Here is a 21758-nt window from a genome sequence, read left to right as displayed (position 1 = left end):
TATTCTGTTAATCAACAAATTTCTTCATTTTTATGGTTTTTAATCTCCCTATTGTGCCTGTATCACCAATGCCTTTATGTTAGTCAATACTAACAAGATTTATGATTCAACAATATGTATGCCCTATACTATAGTACTGCTATTGGTCTGGTGTATGTTGGATGAAACTGTACTAATCTTAAGGAAAAATGTTATACAAGTCATCTAATTATTTATGTTAAATGAAAAGCAAAATTGGTCAGTGACAATACAGAGCTAAATATTATTATTACTAGAAATTTTGATTTGAATGATATCTCCATTTTTTAAAATTCTATGACTCCATAGCAAGTTCAGAAAATGTGGTCGATCTGATATTTTTTACAATGATAATTCCATTAATACAGTATGAATTGACATTACAGTATGTAATTGTGCGGTCCACAAGAAATGTCATCAAAATGTTCTTGGCACCTGTCCAGGGAATGCCAAAGACAGCAGAGAAACCAAGGTAACCTAACAATTATAAATTTCAGAAGGAAAAGGTATGTTAAGATCTGAAATCAGTCCTTTGAAATTGACTTAAAATGAAGCTGAAAAGTAGGACCAATTCACCATTGAAATGTATCTTATTCTTTTATTTTTCTCCTTGCTAATAACAAACTATTGTAACAAATGTTTGATTATTGAAACATGAATTACCAAAATATAAGAAATTAAGCAAATGATTTGAAGGAAATAAATGACGGAACAATGTTTAAATTTCCTTTTTAGTTGATGTCAGAAAGATTCAACATTAATGTTCCCCATCGATTTAAGGTTAATAACTATATGTCACCAACATTTTGTGATCACTGTGGTACCCTGTTGTATGGGCTGTTTAGACAGGGTCTGAAATGTGAAGGTAAGTATTATAGTTTCAGAGCATCAACATCACAAAACAACAAAACTCTAAATTCAGGCTGCCTTGTTTACACTTTAACCCTGAATTAATATTTTTCACAACCTTTCAGTGCTGAGTTAATCATTGCATGTGCTGTTGCCGTGGCCGGATTTAATATCACAAGTTGTATATTGTTCCTTCTAATTTTGATACATCTGCTGTGAAAATGGTTATTTTAGAAAATTTTAAATTTAGGGTTTTTGGTTTCTCTCACCTATGACTACATATATTCCCCCCAACAGTAGGATTTTTTATATAGCTACTTACAATTGCCACATCGTCATTTGGTAGGTTTTAAGATTTCTTGAAAAATAAGCCTTTATTTGTAGGAGAAAAATTCTACATCATATCATTTTTTCTGAATTTTCCTTTAAACATCACTACACTAAAACTGTTTTTGTTCCTTTCTAAAATCATGTTAGTAAGAATGACTGAGGACTAAGTAAGTCAGTATTTTTCAGTATGTGGTGTAAATTGTCATAAGAAATGTGAGAAATTGATGCCTAATCTATGTGGAATAAATCAAAAATTGTTGGCGGAAAAATTAAATGAAGTGAGAAAAATGCCAAGCCAGAAGAAAGGAAAGACTGGTATGTCCGGTAACACCTCTACCACAAGTGTAAGTTTATTATGGAATTTTATTGTCAGTTGTTCCAAATTTAGTCATAGCATGCAATATATAGAGTCTTAATTTATAAACTGAATGTTTTGTTATTGAGTTCATTATAAGCTCCTGCATGTGTCACTGTCAGTCGAATTGTTATATATAGGTTTTTACATGGTCACTGTAAGCAGAGAAATAAATGCTGTAGTTTTTATGTATATATCCATTGTATTCTTTATTTTGTGAATTATTTGTTGTCCATGTCTGACAAAGTAGTGCCATAATTCTACCTTTATTTATTTCAAACTTCTTTTAAGTAGTACTTCTAGCCTTATATTCTGTGGTATATGATACTTCCATAAAAAGAATAATTAGCTAATGCTTTTAAAAGTAATTACCCTTAAAAGTTTTTGTGTTATTTTTATGTTACAGTTTTAACTTCAGTATTGCTTCTTTGGCTCTCTATGTAGATAAGATTCTGGAAAGCTCTGGGCTATATACAAAATCTCATATTTCCAATTTAAATTCAAATGGTTTGGCATCAGACACATTCTTCACTGAAAGAATGAAATATATGAAAGCATTCTTTAAAAAGCATTTAGAATCAGATCAAGTTTGTCTCTGTGTAATGAATTTATTTTTTGTCAGAATCTAGTTTTGAATTGGTTTAATCTTGACAATACTGTGTCTGAATATGGAATTAAATCAACTTCAGTTTCAAGAAATCAATTAAAACTACTAGATTTGATTTGATATATTTTCCTTTGCCATATTAATCCAGTATTAAATGTCTGTCTCAGATTATTGCTTTTGATTTTGAATGAATAATAATGTCCCAGATTCTCATATTTAGGAAAAAATATTGTTGATTCTGATGGCACTTGATATTTTCACATTGCCATAATGAAACCATGCATAAATTGAAATGTCACAAAGTTTAGACCCCAACAATTAGTTATACATGTATAGTTTATGTTCCTCAAACACTTCTGTGTTGTCTTCTTCATTTTAATACCCCTTTCATGGAAACTTGGCAATACTTATGATATTTTGCATTTTGTAACCAAATGTTTTCATGTGATATGATATAGTTAATGTATACTAAATGTAGTGCTTATAGTTACAGTATTTGGACATGTAATTTTATTTCACTAATAGCATGCTTATAGAATAATGTTGGTGTAAGGCATGGCCATGTGTAGCATGTTTTGATGAATGTTGCAGGTTCATCCACCACCTAGTTCCAATGGTAAATCATCTAAAGGCCGATCCAAAGTAATTAACACCTTTGTAGTGAACTTTTGTGTAGTATTTGAAGGGCTTTTCAGAAAGTAAAATTCTTGAAGTATCAGAACTTTGAATTCAATTCTATAAATTGTAATAACAGTGTTAGAGGATATGAAGTAAGTTAAAAGAATGTCTTTTTTTTTTAACTACAAAGAATTGCAATTTGTTGATAGTAATATCAAATTCTTGTCAGTTATAGAAGCAGGTCTAGCCGAATCCAAATCTTAAATCTATGTCAGTCACTGGTCTGGTCAAATCCAAATCAGCTATCTGTTTCAGTCACAAGTCTGATCGAATCCATAAATGAAGTCTGTTTCAGTCACTGGTGTGGTCAAATCCAAATATGTAGCCTGTTTCAGTCACAGGTCTGGTCAAATCCATAAATGTAGTCTGTTTCAGTCACAGATCTGGTCAAATCCAAATCTGAGAACTGTTTCAGTCACAGGTCTGGTCAAATCCAATTCAGCTATCTCTTGCAGTCACAGGTCTAGTCAAGTCCAAATCTGAAGTGTGTTTCAGTCAAAGGTCATGTCTTTCTGATGTCAGCTGAAACATGAGTACCGTCTTTCCCTTGGTACAATTGCAAAATTAACATGGTGCCAAAGCATTGCCCATACTAAATAGTACATGTATATCTGTTTTACTTCTTTTTGAGCCAAAAATGTTTGAGCAACATGAGGATACTATGACTTAATGTACAATTTACTACATAATACAGAGGTTCTGATACTTGTAGGTTTACTTCTGGAAGTGCCCTTGACACTTTTTTCAAGCATGCACAGCATATTATCTTAATATTCTTTTAATTCTTATAAATGTAACAATTGTCATAGAATTGCATGGCTTAGCTAGTATAATTAACATCACCTTTGGTTTAAGTAATATATATATGTGCTGTTAGCTATATTATACCTTTTGAATTACTGCTGTGTTTTATAAATAGACCCTTTTGTGCTAACTGTGGAATAGTCAATGAGTATGCGCAATATACACTTCCGCATGGAAAATTCTTTTGTTCCACCAAAGCCCTACCTCACGGAAGTGTGTATTGAGCATGCTCATCAACTTACCACAAAGGGGTCTATTAGATGTTCTGGATTGTATGCAGATTAAAACCTGTCTTGTCAATAACCTGAACTTATGACCTATCAATTCCATTTCTCCAAATCTTTATAGCAGTGTTCTAACCAACTTGCAATAATTAAATTTTTGCAGCAGTTTCCTACCATTTCATATTTTCAAGGTTTTCTATGATTTTCTTTGGATAATTTCTTTTTCAGTTAGTCAGGATTGATTGTAGTTAAACTTTCTATGCACATTTTTTCTTGGATTCCAGAATGAAAAACATTTTATCAATCGAATAGACCCAGCTTTTTACTAGTCCAACATGCTGAGCAGGATTGTTTATTTTCAAGCTCATAGAAACAGCAGCAGATAGAAATATCAATACACTTTGAAGTAATGACAGTCATCACTCTGTCTCCCACATGCTGTACAGGAGTAGCATTCGCTATCAATTTAAAGTCTTTGGTGTGATTGGCCAGGCATGCTACCTGGAGACCACTGGTAGAGTTTATGATTTATTTTTTTAGATATTTTTTCATTCTAGATAATAATATAGACAGTTTTTTTTAATGTTTAAATTAGATGAAGATTCTTATGTTGAATTCAAATGTTTATGGGGATTCTTGTTAATTAATAACTTCTGCTACATACATGTAATTGTTTTGTTGTCAGCAGTCATGGTCATCATTTTAATAGCTAGATCATATGACTACTGCAAGATTAAGATTATTTAGGAGTGTGTATTGCCAATGCAGTTGTCCTAACTTCATTTCTTTTTTTTCAAAATTAGATTTTGTAAGTACAAAATCTCCAAAACTGTACAAAACTATGTGAAATGAAATTGGTTACAATATAAAGATATTCTTGTTAAATTTTGGAGAAAAAAAATGTGTATGTTAATAATTTTTGTTAAAACTTCATTTTAATGTAGCATCAATTATTTGAGAAACTAACTGTAATTTATAAACCTATGTATAGTACTCGTGTAGTGGACTGAAATTTAAAGACATATAAGAGTGAAAAGATGTGAATTATCAAGGATGAATGATTTTTTGTCAAAACAATATACTAAACACTTGTTAAGTGCTTGAAGTACATTATTGCTGTAAATATTACAGGAAAGTAGGATTGTATCTCATTTAGAAGTAGTTTATGTTGACTTTCTTTGTTCACACAATTATACTCTTTCAGTTAATACCAATCCATGTAAAATTCAGACACTGTCTATTATAGAGGTAATTTGTGGTACCAAAATAAAAACACTAAACAAACATTTTTTTTTAATTTATGTAGGTCAAATTTAACATAACTACAGTCTTTCTAGCTTGCAGATCTGTATTTTAGAGAAAACCGTACATTCATGCAAAATCTAAAACTATCTCTTCCTAAGTGCAATGATCAAATGAAACACTGTTTTTGAAAAAGATGGTGGGTATTTGACTTGCATGAATCACCTCGTGTCTGATATTTATAAAGACTGCTTCTTATTAATTGTTGAATTCATAATTCATAAAGTGTTCATGTTGCAATTTTATGCTATTCCTGGCATTGTTTTAGTTAAAACTGTGTCAAGTGAAATAGGATTTGTAAATTCATTAAGTAATTGCTTCAATGATTTAAAAAAAATTTTCCTATTATAAAAAAAACCTTGACATTTTGTTTTATCATTTTCCTAAAGTGACATTTACGTAAACGAGTTGAGAAATTGATAATATGATATACAACAGATATTTTATCATCAAATGCAGTAGCATGATTAAATTAAAAGTTTGCTTGCTGACAGTGAAGAGGATATTTTGTTTTGGCATGTATTTAGGGAAAAAAATCTCCAAGATTTCCATATTTTGTTTTGAATTGATTCTCCTAAGCATCTTTTATTCAAATTTTGGCTATTTTCATTACTAATCTCTTATATTTGTGAGCTGTTTGTGGAAACCTAGATGGTAGTTAGAGATGTTGTTTTGACTTCAGATCAGTTTTATTTTCCCACATGATATACATGGTAACTGCTAGAACCTCTAATTACAGAATGTTATGTTTATTTGTAATATAATATCTTGCAGTTAAATTCAGATGGAAAAGAAGATGAAAGTTCTGATGAAGAATATTTGGGTTATGACCAGATATGGGGCAAGGATGGAGCTCCTATATATCCCCCAGGATCAGAGAGGCCCCCTGGTCCCCCAAGGAAAAAATATACTCAAAATGATTTCACATTCCTTAAAGTTTTGGGCAAAGGCAGCTTTGGGAAGGTAAGTTACTTTTGTCCATTCATTATTCTTCTAGTATACTGTCTTGTTTACTTGACTGTGACTTCATGAGAATTGGTTTGTTATTTCCTTGCAAGGGCACAAGAAGTTGTTATTTATTTAGTAAAGACTACAATCATTTCATGCATTAATATGATGGTAAAAATTTGAGTTAACTATTTCTACTCTAGTACATGTTTTAGTAAAAATACAAAATAAATAACTACCGGGTATGCATCATATAGATGTACCCTTGTGTAGCCAAATATTAATCAGTCCAATTTTTAGCTCATCTGGACCGAAAGTTCCAGTGAGCTTATACCATTACTTTGTGTCTGTTGTCTGTAAACTTTCACATTTTGCTCAACTGCATGAAAACTCCTTGACCAATTTAACAAAAATGGCAGAAATGGTGTATGTAGGAGCCTTTACAAAAGATCTACTTTTGGTTTTGCTAGATTAAACAAGATGAATGTCAGAGACTATTTAAGCCTTTGATTGGCCAATTTTCAGAGATCAACTGCTCTGAAACCACAAGTGCCAATGTTTTGAAACTTAATGGGGTTAATGACGTCATTGCTTTCTACAAACTATTTCCTTTTTGTGCGGCTCACGTGGCTGCCGCCACTAAAAGTTGCCATTGCTACCCTATGGGGAAAACATTTTGGCCATTATCTTTGCTTCTACTGATCCAGTAGTGACCAGAATTGGTAGAAATAATGGTATGGACAACTTTAACGTCTTTAACAAAACTACCTAGCCCCAATACAGAATACCACTGTATACTTAACAGGAAGTCACATTAAAATGAACCTTCATTATGGTATTGGAATTTAAAAAATGAATATCTTTTATGTACAATACAATACGATACTGAAGCTTTATTTAACGTCCATATTTTAAAACAATACAACATGAGCTCCTGGGAGCTTTTAAAATCAACGTACATGCACTGCAATAAATAACATTTATATCACAAGTACAATACTTGGCAACTATCTAGTCCTTTTCATGTAAACATACATAAATCATCAGTCAACATATTTATAGGCAAATAATAGCAAATGTAAAATAGGATTAAAATGAGAGAGCAGCACTATAAATAGCAAACAATGTAAAAGCATAAAGCAAAGCTGTTATGAATAGCAAGCAGAACAATGACATAATCTGCTGTTCCATGAGTTTAGAAGATTCTTAAATTGAGTAAAAGATGATTCTCTACGAAAGTTGTCTGGCAGGTCATTCCAGGTTTTTGCAGCAAAATATTTAAAGGAGTTTAACCCATACCTTGACGTTCTGACACTGGGTAGTTTTGCTGTTTTCTGATAATTGAAATTATATTTATTTTCCTTTGTTTCAATTAGGTCATGTAGATATACTGGACTCTGTCCATTTATTGTCTTGAAAGATTTTTCCATCCCATAATAAGTAACATATATATGTTTTGTAGACATAGTTGTCTTACCAATACACAATTTCTTTAAATCATCTGATTGTGTGAAGAAAAAGAAGACCTTGTCATGTTATTTTATATCCTGATAAATGTTTAGTTTGCTACATTTTTAAATAGTGGATATAAAGAAACAGTCATAATATTTTGTTTGAAGCAAACAGTTTGGTGTACTTTTAACCTCAAACAATGGATGGATATGGCCAATGGATTAATACCATGATAACCATAGATGACTTTGTTATGGCACTGTCCAATCAAGTCCTTTAATAATATGGATACCTGACTATTTCCCATTCATGATAATTATAAAACCAATTTTCTTTTCTTTTCCCTTGTATTTAATTTACTGGTGGATGAATCATTTGTGATTGCAATCAATTTCTGATCCACCTCTAGTTGACCTTTTTTCCAAGGATTCTGTGTCATAAATTTCTGGTAGGGTTAGTACTATGATTGGCGCATTAGGAGCCAATGTCAAATGTTTGTAAATTTATTTTTTATTTTCTCTAAAATAGTACATCAATACACCAAGTAATGTTCTTTGCCACAGACTTTTATTCTACTTTTATGTCATTATTTTATGTATTGAAATAGGCCAGTATTATTATATTGTTACACAAGGAAAGGGTACAAGTGTCATTTTGTTCTATAATTGATATTAATATTAGATTATCAGTTTTAGCTATCGACATCAAATTATTATATATAGTGAGTGAACTTTTATTTCTCTGTATAAACTTCCTTGTCAAAATGTATCCACTATATTGGGGTTTGTATTGATAAAATTCATTAAAAGCGTCTTAATGCATAATGGAAATTAGATTTGAAAGAAAATTTCAAATACTGGTTGATCAGCCTTTAAATAACCCAAAATTTGTACATGAAATAAGTACCACCACAAAAGCTTGAAATTTTGGAAGTCATGTGCAAAATTTAGCAAAAATATTACTGATGTAATCTTCAGTGTACTAAGCTTTGGTGTAGATTACAACTTGTTTAGTCTAAGAAATCCACTGAAGATGTTGCACATGACAGTCATGTTTACATAGCTAAGTACATTTTTTTGTATTTCAGGTCATGTTAGCTGAGATGAAAGGCCAGAAGAAATACTTTGCAGTAAAAGTATTAAAGAAGGATGTTGTTTTAGAAGATGATGATGTAGAATGTACTATGATCGAGAAACGTGTTTTATCATTAGGTTGCAATCATCCCTATCTTACACATCTACACAGTACATTTCATACTATGGTAAGTGAAATTATACAACATATTTACTACTGCTTATTGTACTAGAATAAAAAAAAAACATTTGATTACACAAAGTAGGTGGTCCAAAATTTTGGTATGACAGCAAAAAAAATGGTCGTATTATGATATAGCGCTTTCGTTGTCTGTTGTCATGCAATAACTTGAAGATATCTTCAAGTTGGTTAATCTTTAAATAATTTTATAACAAGGTTCAGAACAACAAAATGAAGGTTGATTTTGATTTTAAGGTTACAGCCCCAACCATCTTAGAATTTGGGGCCTGAAAAGGTAAAAAACAAGAATTTCATAGAATTGAACTACTGTAAACATATTAATTTTTACTGTTTCTGTCAAGTGAGCATATTTGTTGGTATCAATTTTTTAGCATTATTTAGTGTTAAAAATCAATTTCTATGTACTTTTTTTCTTGCTTGTCTGTCCACTGTGAAAATTAGTATGTTTAAGGTTTATTACTCCACTACAAGCATATGGATGTCTCTGATGTTGTTCCACAATATTCTATACCATGAAGGACAGACTGCAATATATGTGGGGGGTTAAGTTTTGAACCTATAATTAGGCACCACAAAGAGTCTAGAAACATGCATTTTCTTGATATCCATTAGTGATTGGATCTCTTTGAACTTGTACCAGAAAGTCCCATACCATCAAAGTAGGCTGGCATTGGTTTTTGGGAGTATGACTTAAACCAGTATGGAAATAGGGGCCAAAAAGGGCTAGAAACAAATGTTGTCATCATGTTTTGACCATAACTTGACTATGAGAAAAAATGTCTCATTTAGATTGTACTACAAGGTTCCATACCACAAAAGAAGTATCGGATTGATTTTGGGTGTTTTGGCTACCAATTATTGACCACAAAGGGGCCAGAAACTAGCTTTTTTTTTTCTTATTTCTGGATGAAGGGAATTAATCTCGTTGGAATAGTACCACATCACAGGCAAAATGTGCCACACATGAGAATCATATGGTTTGCATTATATGATTATCAAATGAATCGAGCACCATATGATACTCATATGTTTCAGTTTACATATGATTATCACATGTTTTTCAGGAACATATAATTATCATATTTTTTCAAGCCAAAATTAACATATGAGATTCATGGTTTGGATTGATTTTGGAGGTTGCTACTGGAATTATTTAGGAATGAGAGGCCAAAAAGGTGCCTGTATAATATGATTCTGGTCAAATGTTTATCGGGATCACAATCAAAATTCAAAGCTGTATCAAGTTAATGATTGGATAATGCTCCAACTGGTCAGGGTTCGACCTCTGCAGTTGTATCAAGCTGTACTTTGCAAAGCATTTTTTGTTTTAAATGATAACAAGATACTTAAACAAACATGAACCTAGTTGGTATATGTAAGAAATACAACAGTGTAAACTTCTTGAGAATTTTTATGAATCTTGTTTGTATTGTAATTTTATTACTCTTATCAGATCAATTTACTTCCTGGTCTTTCAAATATTTAAGAAATGAACTGTAGTACTTTTAAAAGTTTTTGGTAGATGAAATACAAAAATGAAATGGAAGACCTATTTTCACATTAGTTTACCTCAACCTCTACCTTCAATACATGCTAATTAACATGGTCACACTTGTGGAATTTATTATATGTGAGGGGGAGTTATCTATGGATAGTTTTTTTTTTTTTTTTACAGATATCAGGATCATGTAGCTTATTAATGTTTTATGTAATCATAAGTTTTTGAATCTTAATATGAAATGAAATGAACACATTAAAAAAAAAAAAAAAAGGATTGAAATTTGGCATACATGTACATGGATATTTGAGTTATTATTACATAAAAAAATAGATATATCATATGAAATTGTCAATTTTCTTTTATGTCTTTAAATAAAAGACCTTTAATAATTTTGCTTCTGACATAATTGTATAATATTGGGTGGAACAATATTTAGTTTTGTATCTTACGTGATATTTTCGGAGATGGAAAGTACATTAGAGAAATAATATGAGGTGACTTGCGTCATACCTTTGTCTTATCTCCCAGTTGATAGATATAACTTCCCGTTATTTCTCAATGCTGTATCGTTATTCTGGTAATTAGTCTTTTTTACGTTAGTAAGAATTGTGTAATCGGTAGTTTTGTTTGGCTTCTGGTGTATTAAGTGTGAAATTACCAACTTCTTCTCTGTCACTATGGAACATTTAACATGGCAGAACTCATAGGCAGCTATTATCATTCTCTCTAGTCTTTAATTGAGCAGTAATTCAGAACACTTTATTGTAATATATCAAACATAATGACATTAAGGACTAGACACAATGTTGAGAGAGCAAACCAATGTACTATTACAAGTTCCAGGATTCCAAATATTAAATTTTTACCGGAAGTGTTGTTTTTGTTTAATTTGTTCATTTGTTTTAATCGTTAGAATTTTTTTTGTATATCAAAGCAATTGAAATGGACTTGGGCCAGCTTTCCTGTGATTCTTATTCATGAAAAGTATTCATTAGTTAATAGTATAATAAGGCAATTTAAATATGTCATGAAATTAATTATACATTTGGCCAGTTGGGGAATCGCAGAATAATAGGTGTTATAAATATGAAATCAAGAAAAATGCAAACTGTCCAATGACAAAATAAGTGAAAACAGTTACTGAAATTTATAAATTCCATTATTATTATAATAATAATAATACCAAGAATACATAATGAAATAGTAAGCCTGAGATGGGGTCGAACCAAAAACAGTACATTGTAGTGTTCACACAACTTTCAGATCTATTAGGCTATGGTCACATCTTAATAAGCTATTTAAGGTGTCAAGTTCATATATTAAATGTATTTGTTAAATTATAAAAGTTACATTTTCACCTAAAACATCAACCATTTTATACTGTCAGAATCACAGAACCAAAGAAACTTTATGCTGTAATATTTGTTAAGATAGTACTTTGGAAATTCCCAACTTAAAGTGTCCAGTTTGAATGATATGATGACTGGTATTGAACATAATTTTGGGGAAAAAAAAGCTAGTTTCCTTTTGATTTTATCTTAAAAAGAATACAAACAGTATCTGGAAAATGAGATTTTTTGCATCCATTTCTGGTTGTGTTTTTTTAGATGTGTTTCCTTTTGTATCTGCTTTTAATTTTTATCTCACCTTACAATGAATCAATACTTACTGTATCTTTAATACATGTGTTAGTATAATCATCAGAACATTGTAATTTTCTCTGTTTGAATAGAAGCATTTGTTGTTATGAAATTCTTATTTTATTCAGAGATCAATTGTTTGTCTATAATAAAACATCTATCATTTATTGAGTTATGCTTTGTGGATGATTTTAATATCTATTTCAGGGTCATTTATTTTTTGTGATGGAGTATTTGAATGGTGGTGACTTGATGTTTCATATACAACTGTCTGGAAAGTTTGAATTCCCTAGGGCCCAGTAAGTCTGATCTTTGTCATAATAGTCTTTTGAGTAGGGGTTTATGGGCCTCTGATATTTAAGAAACTGTATTTTCATGTACTTTGATTTAAACATTTCTAGAGGCAGATTAAAGTAGGTTAATTGTGTTCATTAGTTATGTTATGTTACCTTTTACTGGATAGGAACTGAGATATCAAGAAACAAAATCATAGCAAAAAATGAACAAGATACAGAAAAAAATCAGATTTAAGAAAACAAAACAATATCACACAGTATGCAAAATGTTCATAACAAATCTCAGCTTCTTCAAAAAGGGATGCACTGACCAGGTGCACAGGCAGGGTAAGTACTTCTGTATGTTCAGAAACATTTTGATGGTTTACTGGTGAAAGAACTATGGCATAAATAAAATTTGTACTCTGGGTTGAGATGGAAAGATTTTATTATGAGTTGAAAGGTTAATTATGACATAGATATATCCCCTCTCTAAAAACGTTTTTGAAAGAAGTTTAGCATTTGAATTTTGGTAACCTTGGCAAGCTCTCAAATAATTGATAATTTAATAAACACTTTAAATAGAAGTTTGATGTTTTTATTCAGAAATAATTGCACATTATTAATTGATTATATAATGTTTAAAATACATTTTAATATTGATGTCTATTATTACAGATTTTATGCAGCTGAAATAGTTTGTGGATTAGAATTTTTACATTCCAATGGTATTATATATAGGTAAGATTTATGAAAAAAATGTCTCAAAATATTTTGAATTTATTTGTAGGCATTGTTGATTGTATCTATGTATTTTGCGAGACTTAGGTAATGTTTTTTCTGGCATCAGTGTCCATATTTTTATATGAACTACTTGTGCTAGGTTAGTTGTGTTTTATTTAAAGTTACATTAGCATCACTGCATTACTATTTCATATCCATTTCATGCATATGCCCCTAGATTCACTGTTGATTGACTGAATTTTTATATTATGTTTTCTGATTACATAAATCGCTTGTACTAGGTCAATCAAATTTGGGATGAATTTTCTTTAGCATCACAGATCAATATATGTTTCATGCATGTGTCCCTGCTGTCACAGTCTGTTGACTCTGAAATTTCTTTTTTGAAATTTTAATGTTAAGTTGAGTAATAAAACTTCGAATAACAGTGACCATGTGAGACAGACTGAGACAGACGAGACATTTCTCTGATAACAGTTTAGTTATCATGTTGTGGAAACACCCTAATTATCCAGTGCTAGTGCACTCATCTGTTTGTATTTAGAAGTGCATCCTCTTTCTGCTAATAGAGAGTATTCTTGTTTTGTTTTAATTAATGTGATTATTTGGCTGATTTTTAATTATTTGATTACTAGACAAAATATTTCATGGTTTTAGGTCATCTAGGACAATATTTGATTATTAAAAATATTTTCTGATTGCCAAAGCAAATATATGATTATTATGTATTTGTATTACCAAAGATTAGGAACACCCTTCCTGTCTACCCATCTCTCCTTAACAAACCAATGGATTTTGATGAATATTGCAGGAAGTTAAGTCTGCAAGGGGAGACAATTCCACTGAGGATGTTATATGTCTGACATGCTGTGTTCGCAACACCTTCTGAACCACCCAATGAGTTTGATAACCTTTATAGGGGGGTTAGTCATAATAAGTATATGTCAAGTTGCTGCAAGGGGAGGTTATCCAACTTAAAGGTTTAATATTCAAGTTCACTTGGAATAGGAGATATTCTTTTTTTGTGAATTTACTAAGAATTAATCTTCAGTGAAGAATTAATGAATGAAATTGTTGGATGTTTTGAATCAGAAATAGGTTGGGTTAATTTTGTTTAATAATTTTCAGAGATTTAAAATTAGACAATGTCTTATTGGACAAAGACGGCCACATAAAAATAGCAGATTTTGGAATGTGTAAAGAACAAATTTTTGGTGAGAATAGAGCAACCACATTCTGTGGAACACCAGATTATATAGCCTATGAAGTAAGTTATTATACATGCATGACCAACACAAATCTTTTCTTTAGAGCTAATACAGGTCTGTACTTTGGAGTTAATTTATTGTCAGTTGTACATAGTTTCCTGAATTATTTTTGATGCCATTGTCTTTGAAGAGCAATAGTGTGAAATAAAAGTAAGTCTTTTAAAACAAAACAAAACAAACAAGAAACTAAAAAAATTGTCGACAGAAAAATTAAAGGTCATTTCTTTAAATGTATTATTTTGTTTTATTTATCATTCAGATATTGAAAGGTCAGAAGTATAACTCCTCAGTTGATTGGTGGTCCTTTGGTGTCTTGTTATACGAGATGTTGATTGGTCAGTCACCATTCCATGGTGATGATGAAGAAGATCTGTTTCACTCAATCATGAATGACACACCACACTACCCACGATGGCTAGCTAAGGAAGCAGCTGGCTTGCTAAGTCTGGTAAGATTTTATCCTGCAATTCAGTGTTTTGCAATGAGGATGAAAATCTGAATTTATACATAGTTGTGTCTGTTATGTCTGATGGTAAAGTTTAACTTTCCAGCCAAAACTAAATGTTATGATCATATGATCATACCTTAGGAACAGTTCATGTGAGTGGTTCTCCCCCACTGACACTGTCTTATGTGGGAGATTTTTGTGTAAAAAATTGGGGGTTTTTTTGTGTAAAAATTCAATTATGTTGTATTTTTCAAAGAAAATATAGTAATTTTTACCAAAAACCTCCCACAAATCTTATATTTTTATGTGGGAGGTTCTAAATTTTTCATTGATTTTTGTGGGAGTCTCTGCCCAAATGTGGGAGGGTTAACAGGTATGTATGGTGATAATCATGATACATTTAATGTGTATTACTTGATGAAAAATACATTTTGAAATGGAGACAAAAAGTTCTTGATGTTAACTGAGGCATCGTTACATAGAAAATGAATCACTGCAGTGGAACTATGTATCAATTCTGTATCCAAATGTATCAATGGTACTTTTGTCACTAGTTCTAATATGATGTGCTTCAAAGCTCTTGAGACCACACCCATAATAAAAAAAGTGAAAAACACATGACCTACATTTCGTACAAAAAATAAGTTATGTCTATTAAAAAAAAAATGAATAAACTAGCCATATTAGAATCAAAATAAATCACGGAAATTCCATTTTATCATTGTTTTACCACAGGCTGGCCATTTATGTCATTATTTAACCCCTTATTATCGCTTTGGGTGAAACAATGCAACATAAATGGCCAGCTTATGTAAAACAATGATAAAATGTGGTATCTGTGATTTATTTTTTAATTGAAAACACCATAAAATAAGACCTGAAATGTGAGCGTTTTTTGCAGCTATTTGTTAGAGATCCAAAGACACGTATGGGTATGCCTGACTGTGTAGCAGGACCAATCAGATTGCAGCCTTTCTTTAGGAATATAGATTGGGAAAAAATTGAACGAAGAATGGTAGAACCTCCCTTCAAACCAACAATTGTAAGTATAGAATCTAACTAGTCAATGTTTCATAAGTTTAGAGGATATAATTGACTGTGTTTATCCATTTGTCTGTGAATAACATTATATATTTGATAATCTTTATCCACTTTACCTTGTTCCTGAAAATCATCCATGGCCATTAATGCTGTTATTACATAGGACAAAAGAATTCCCATCTAATCTCCTACTTCTGTTCTTGTCAGCACTGTTTGTGTTGTGTTCAGTTAAAGTGTATTATATATTTTGTATACCTAATGGTATAGAGCTTTATAGAACCCTTTTTTTGAACACCTGCTTCTTTTTCATTTCAGAAATCATCTTCTGATATATCAAACTTTGATACTGACTTTACAATGGAAAAAGCTCAAATCACTCCTCCAGATAAGGACTACATCAAGACAATGAACCAAAAAGTGTTCTTAGGCTTCAGTTTCACTAGTGCTATGGCAGATGAATGAAACACCAAAAAACTTTCTTGTTACTAATGCTCATTGACAACCAACAATCAAATGCAATCTGTGATATGGTAATCTGTAGTTATAGAAACCTAGTCACCATGTACTAGTGTTAGAGACATTAGAGAAAACTAGCATTCTAAACATCAATGTATTGTATCTAAAAGAACTGCCATTATCTATAGGTTAGAATTACCATATTTACCGTTAGAATTACCATATTTACTGTACTTATGTTACCTGATTAAGGCACAAATTGCCTTCTAAAGTATTAATAGTCGAATTGCATTTATATAACAAAGTTGTATAAGATTTGTATTGGGTTATTTTGTCATTTTTCCTAAACTTATGGGCTTTTGCAGGGTTTTTGATTTGTTGTGTTTCAGAATTTTTATATCTTATATATATAATACTGTACTAATGGTGTAGTCACTTTACACATGTACATTGATACTTATCACTTTACACATGTACATTGATACGTACCACTTTACACATGTACTTGGACAGTTATCAGTTAACACATGCATACAGACATCTGTCACTCTTAATGTTTTACTTGGTTATAATTTCTTAGTAGAAAAAATAACCATTGAAACGCTACTAAGGCACTCTAAAGTCTGAGGGTAGAACTGGATCCTCTATCATGTGAGGGGACACACTACATGGGCACTCTAAAGTCTGAGAGAAGAATCGGATCATCCACCAATACCCTCTACCATGTTAGAGGGCACACTAAGGCAGTCTGCCATATCATGGCACAACTAAGCACATTTTCATTTTGAAGGGAAAAGTCAGGCACCTATTATAGATGGGCAGAATGTGAAATCCTACCAAGTAGAAGCAGAGTTAGACATACAATAGTAATAGGACAGAATTAAGCGTCCTGTCATTGAAAGGCACAGTTGATATGATTTTTACTTCATCTACTTTTCTGGTTTCATTTTTTCAAATCAATTTTATCATGTTATTTGTCTATACATGATACATGAAGGGGTCTTTATCATCTTCCATTTTGATTTTTTTTGTTGCAACATCTCAAATTCATCAGCGTTTTGTACTGGTCCATTTTTTTTTTCATTTTCTGAATATACTATAATTTTTTAAAAATTACATTGAAGAAAATTGTATAAACTTTTTTTTTTATAAAGGATCATATAGATAGTTTTAGTTACTTCATTATGATAAAATGGGTTGTTGATGTTCTCAACCTTCATCAAAAGGAAGTAACTCTAACCTTAAAATTAAAACCAATTTAGATGTTCTGTTGTATTAACCTAATTGTATTGACATTGTAGTGTCCCAGTAAATGTTTCTTTACACTCAGTTTTATACTGAAAGATTTACATTATGTCATGCAATATTGTGTACCTACTGTTCCTTTAATTCTATTCTTCTGTGTCTTTACTGTAAATACAGAAGTTAATGCATTTTTAAATTGCAAGTTTAAAAATTGAATAATAAATGTATTTTTTGGATGAAGTTCTGTAACTGAAATTCCTTGTAGTTACAACATACAAAAATTTTTGTATTTACAGTGAAATGTATTACACCAATTCAGTCAATGTGTGTAAGTATAGATGTATTTGTGATTATTTATAATTTATTGTTGATTTATACAATGTATAACTTTATAAGGGATTCCAGGAAAGTTCGAAATATTGTACAGAGTCATTTGTGTATTATTTCATTGTTTATATTTATATACAGAAAGAAGTCCTCTAACTTTACTGTAGAGAAAAACTTCTTCATATGCTTAGGGTAGTTTGTAGGAGAACATTTTTTGTGTTGAAATATACTATACTATATTATAATCTCATGTTTACTTGACGAGAAGAGTTTATGTACACTGTTAAAAAATATCTACTTCTCTGAATGGAGAAACTTGAAATATACTTTTAATTGTAATTGGTGAATTTAGATGCAAGTTAAGGTGTATCATTATTAAGTAGTAGTCTATGTACGAATCATGCAAGTTCTGTAATATGTGATACACCCCCAAAAGAATTTACACATTTTTATTTTTGTTATTAAGTTGCTATGTAGGTCAGTATGATGAAATTTATAATAATTCATTCCAATCTGTCTGCTCTTAGAAAATAATCCACATTGAAAATCCAACTGTTCCTATTGTATTTCATTGTCATTTACAGAGTTATCTCCCTTAATTTTGAATTTTAAATTATATTCTTTTAAACAAGATATCAAAAATATAAAAAATTTGCATGATTCTTATCTGGAGTGCTACTTAATACATTAATACATTACAGTCCTCTATAATACATTAATACATTACAGTCCTCTATATTTCTCTGGACAAAATATACTTACATTGTTTTGTGTTTAAATCCAGATCAATGTTTTCCAATATATTTATTTTTCTTCAGTTTACATAACAGTTTGCAGTTTTCAGTTAAGCATATTAATAAGGTTTTTCTATCTGTAAATGTATTAAGTATTGTCTATGGAAATTTATTGTTGATATAAACTGATCTTCATTTATATCCTTGGAGAAAATTGCAATATCTTGAATCCAACAAACTTTGTCAAGGAGTAGTTCTTACCTGCAAGTAATTCCTTTTTGTTCTCTCCTTCGAAAAAAATTTCATGCATAAAAAAAGTGCTGATATTTTATTTTCATCATCGTCATCATGAACTCATGGATCGTTATGGTGTATGCATCTGCACCATGAAAATTGATTTATTCAACAGGTCATAGTTTTCCTTTCCTTGTTTGTCTACCCTGGACTTGACTTTCTATGAGCAACTCGGCGGGTGTTTCTAGAAAAGCAGAGGACGCTTACCCTACCGGTGCACCTGGTCCATGCTTCCAGTTTTTATTGGAGTCTGAGTTGCTCATTTGCTTCTGTTACTTTGTATGTATGATTTTAGTTACTTTATGTTCTTTGTTGTGTGTGTCTGTTTTCCATGTCTGGTCTTTGTCCCTGGATTACCTTCTTTGATTACCACTATAACCTTGGTTCCCTTGATTACTCTTTCAAACATGAGCTATCATACATTGTTTTTCATTGAGGAATATAATTTTGATAAATATATTGACAAGCATTGCTTATGTCTTTGAAACAGCAATATCTACTCTCTGTATCAATGTACTGTATTTATGAAGTGTACTTTCTCATTATTTGTACCAACCATCCTTGGTAACTTGTTACCTAGAGAAACATAAAACCAAACATAATAATTTGTGAATATTTTAAAGAGTTTTTTTTTGTTGTTCATGGTTATTCCATATAAAATTTAGATTAACCAGGAAGATGCCACTTTCACATGTTTTATAAATGGATTTTTCAGCATACATGTACCAATTATACAAAGCTGCAGCCATAGACTCGTATATTTTTATCAACATATGGCCATAAGAACTGTGACCAAGTGGTATCCCTTTCAGTTGATCCTAATTTCCAATTGTTCTCAAAGCATTATTTTCATATTGTTTTTTTAAAAAAACCAACTGATTCTTGTGTACATTGTGAATTATTTTAAATATACTGTTGTCATTTGAATTCCCTAACTCTTAAAACCAGAAGGATTCTTTTAGAAAAATTACTTTTTTTATGTAGGTGATTTTTGTTGTTGACACAAGATTTGTGCTCTGTTTCATTCCTCATGTGTGTGCATTGTATTTGTGTGTTAGCTCACACACTAATTATTGTTGCATTCTTTGTTAAAATCTACACAAAATTTAGTCCATGCTTTTATTTTAGTTTCTTTGCATAATAAATATATCTTACATTTCAAATATATATTATTGTGACTACTATTGTCATATTGTAGAAGATTTTGTTAACATGTATATTGTTATGAAATCCAGGAATCCCAAAGACTAACCACCTAAAGTTATTTTTATTTAATCTAATGAAATAAAGTATGAAAATTAGATGTGTGTTTTTTTGTTGTTTTTTTGGTTTTTTTTTTAATTCAAATTTTGGAATTCCAGCTATCCAGCTGTGGAATGAAGAAAACTTTCCATGATTCAATAGGATTTCTATTTAAGCATCCATCTTAAGGCATTAGGGGTAATGAATATCTTTCCTAGAGCTTTGTGGGTAAAAAACTTTCAAAATCTTCATTGTTTTAATGGTAGGTTCCCCTACCTCTTCATTAAGTACATTTACCTAAAAATCATGCAAATCTTGAAAAGACTTTCTAGGCAAACTTAAATCTTTCGAGAAGTCACATATATAATAAAGATATCAATACGAAGTTGTAAGTTGGGAAAGAAAAGAACTGAGTCAAATCAGCTACTGTGAAAGTACTATTGTTCATGCGGTACCAATTTTTGTCCCTGTCATGAGGGGACATGGAAATGCCAGGTGTCCATCCATCCGTCTGTCTGTGTTTTCTGCACTTTTTTTTTTGTTATGCTTTTACCAAATACGTTTGTTTTTGGTATGTTGCCTTATTATGAAGAGTTGCAGGTTAAGTATGACTTATTTATGGTTGAATGATTTTTATGGAAGTTATGGCCCTTGGACTTAGAAAATTTCAGTGAATTTACAGTTTTCTGCACTTTTATTTTGTAATGCTTTTACCAATTGGTTTTATCTTTTGTATGTAGTCTTATTATGAGAAGTTACAGATTAAGTTCAACTATGGTTATGGTTGAATGATTTTTACAGAAGTTAAGTTTTCTGCACTTTTTTTTGTGGGGGACACTGGAATGCCGTTCTTTCATTGTTGTTTTTGTGAGTAAGCCAAACAATGAAATTTGGTTCTCAGCGAAAAGGAGAATCCCAGTGATGTGTAAACAGAAAAACTCAAAACATCAAATTCAAGAATCCAGGAATTTGTGATTTTTCCTAATCCACAAAAATTGGTATTCATGAATTAAAGTACTTTCACAGTAATTGAATTTTATAGATAGCAGTGATTTCTCAAATGTTTAATGTGTAAAAAATTAGTTGTACCTAATTAGTCCAAACAAATTGAATTCTCCTGCCACTTTCCTGCAAGATTTAACCATTCAATTTTTTTCTACTTCCAAACCCCTTTCATTGCTAATACTTTTAACCTGTATCACAAATAAAGCATTCTAGATGCATTTGCTCCATTGAAGAAATGAAATCATTGGTGGATCTATACTGATATAGCCTGATCCTCTTAACCAAACCAAACCACAGTAACTTATCTTCATGTGTACATATTAAGCAAAATTCTCTGATTAAACTTTGAAAAAGAAACAGGAACATGTTTTTTAATACAGCATTAATATGTCAATGTCATCTACTCCAGTTATGGCTAAAACACTGGCTGCATGACATGTATACTCATTGTAGAGGAGATGGACAGGGGGTGCTTCATCCCCACTTCCCTCCATCTAGACCACCACTTCCTGACCCCCTTTCATTTTACCCCAGGTTACTGCTTCCAACCATAATCCCCTCTTCCTGTGTTTTTTACTTCCCGTCTCCCATCTCTTCAACCACCAATTCCTAACCCCTTAACCCCTGGATCCTCATCCTCCTTTCCTTTATATGACTGCATATCATGCATAAACCTATGATTTTTGTTTCCACAAT

At 31.2% G+C, this 21758-nt stretch overlaps 1 protein-coding gene across 14 annotated transcripts in view; it reads left to right on the top strand.

Annotated features, from left to right (window-relative positions):
• LOC148627173 (protein kinase C delta type-like) overlaps window positions 1-20118 on the top strand; it is a 65153-nt gene extending 45035 nt beyond the window's left edge. For 13 of the 14 annotated variants that reach the window (XM_088568973.1, XM_088568929.1, XM_088568954.1 and 10 more), the window contains 12 exons: window positions 405-490; window positions 754-883; window positions 1384-1541; window positions 2751-2801; window positions 5942-6130; window positions 8655-8828; window positions 12191-12282; window positions 12937-12999; window positions 14131-14269; window positions 14530-14718; window positions 15620-15760; window positions 16075-20118. In XM_088568973.1, the coding sequence (XP_088425099.1) occupies window positions 405-490; window positions 754-883; window positions 1384-1541; window positions 2751-2801; window positions 5942-6130; window positions 8655-8828; window positions 12191-12282; window positions 12937-12999; window positions 14131-14269; window positions 14530-14718; window positions 15620-15760; window positions 16075-16221 (1559 nt within the window). In that variant the 3' untranslated portion in view covers window positions 16222-20118. The remainder of the gene's footprint in view (window positions 1-404; window positions 491-753; window positions 884-1383; window positions 1542-2750; window positions 2802-5941; window positions 6131-8654; window positions 8829-12190; window positions 12283-12936; window positions 13000-14130; window positions 14270-14529; window positions 14719-15619; window positions 15761-16074) is intronic. The other variant, XM_088569042.1, reaches the window with a different exon arrangement.
• Window positions 20119-21758: the final 1640 nt, after the last annotated feature.

Source organism: Perna viridis, chromosome 1 (assembly GCF_037379345.1).
Source record: "Perna viridis isolate PV_CMFRI_1.1 ecotype Kerala chromosome 1, ASM3737934v1, whole genome shotgun sequence".
NCBI classification, from domain to species: Eukaryota; Metazoa; Mollusca; class Bivalvia; order Mytilida; family Mytilidae; genus Perna; species Perna viridis.
The sequence above is the reverse complement of the archived record's forward strand: the minus strand, read 5'-3'. Positions and strand labels throughout refer to the sequence as shown.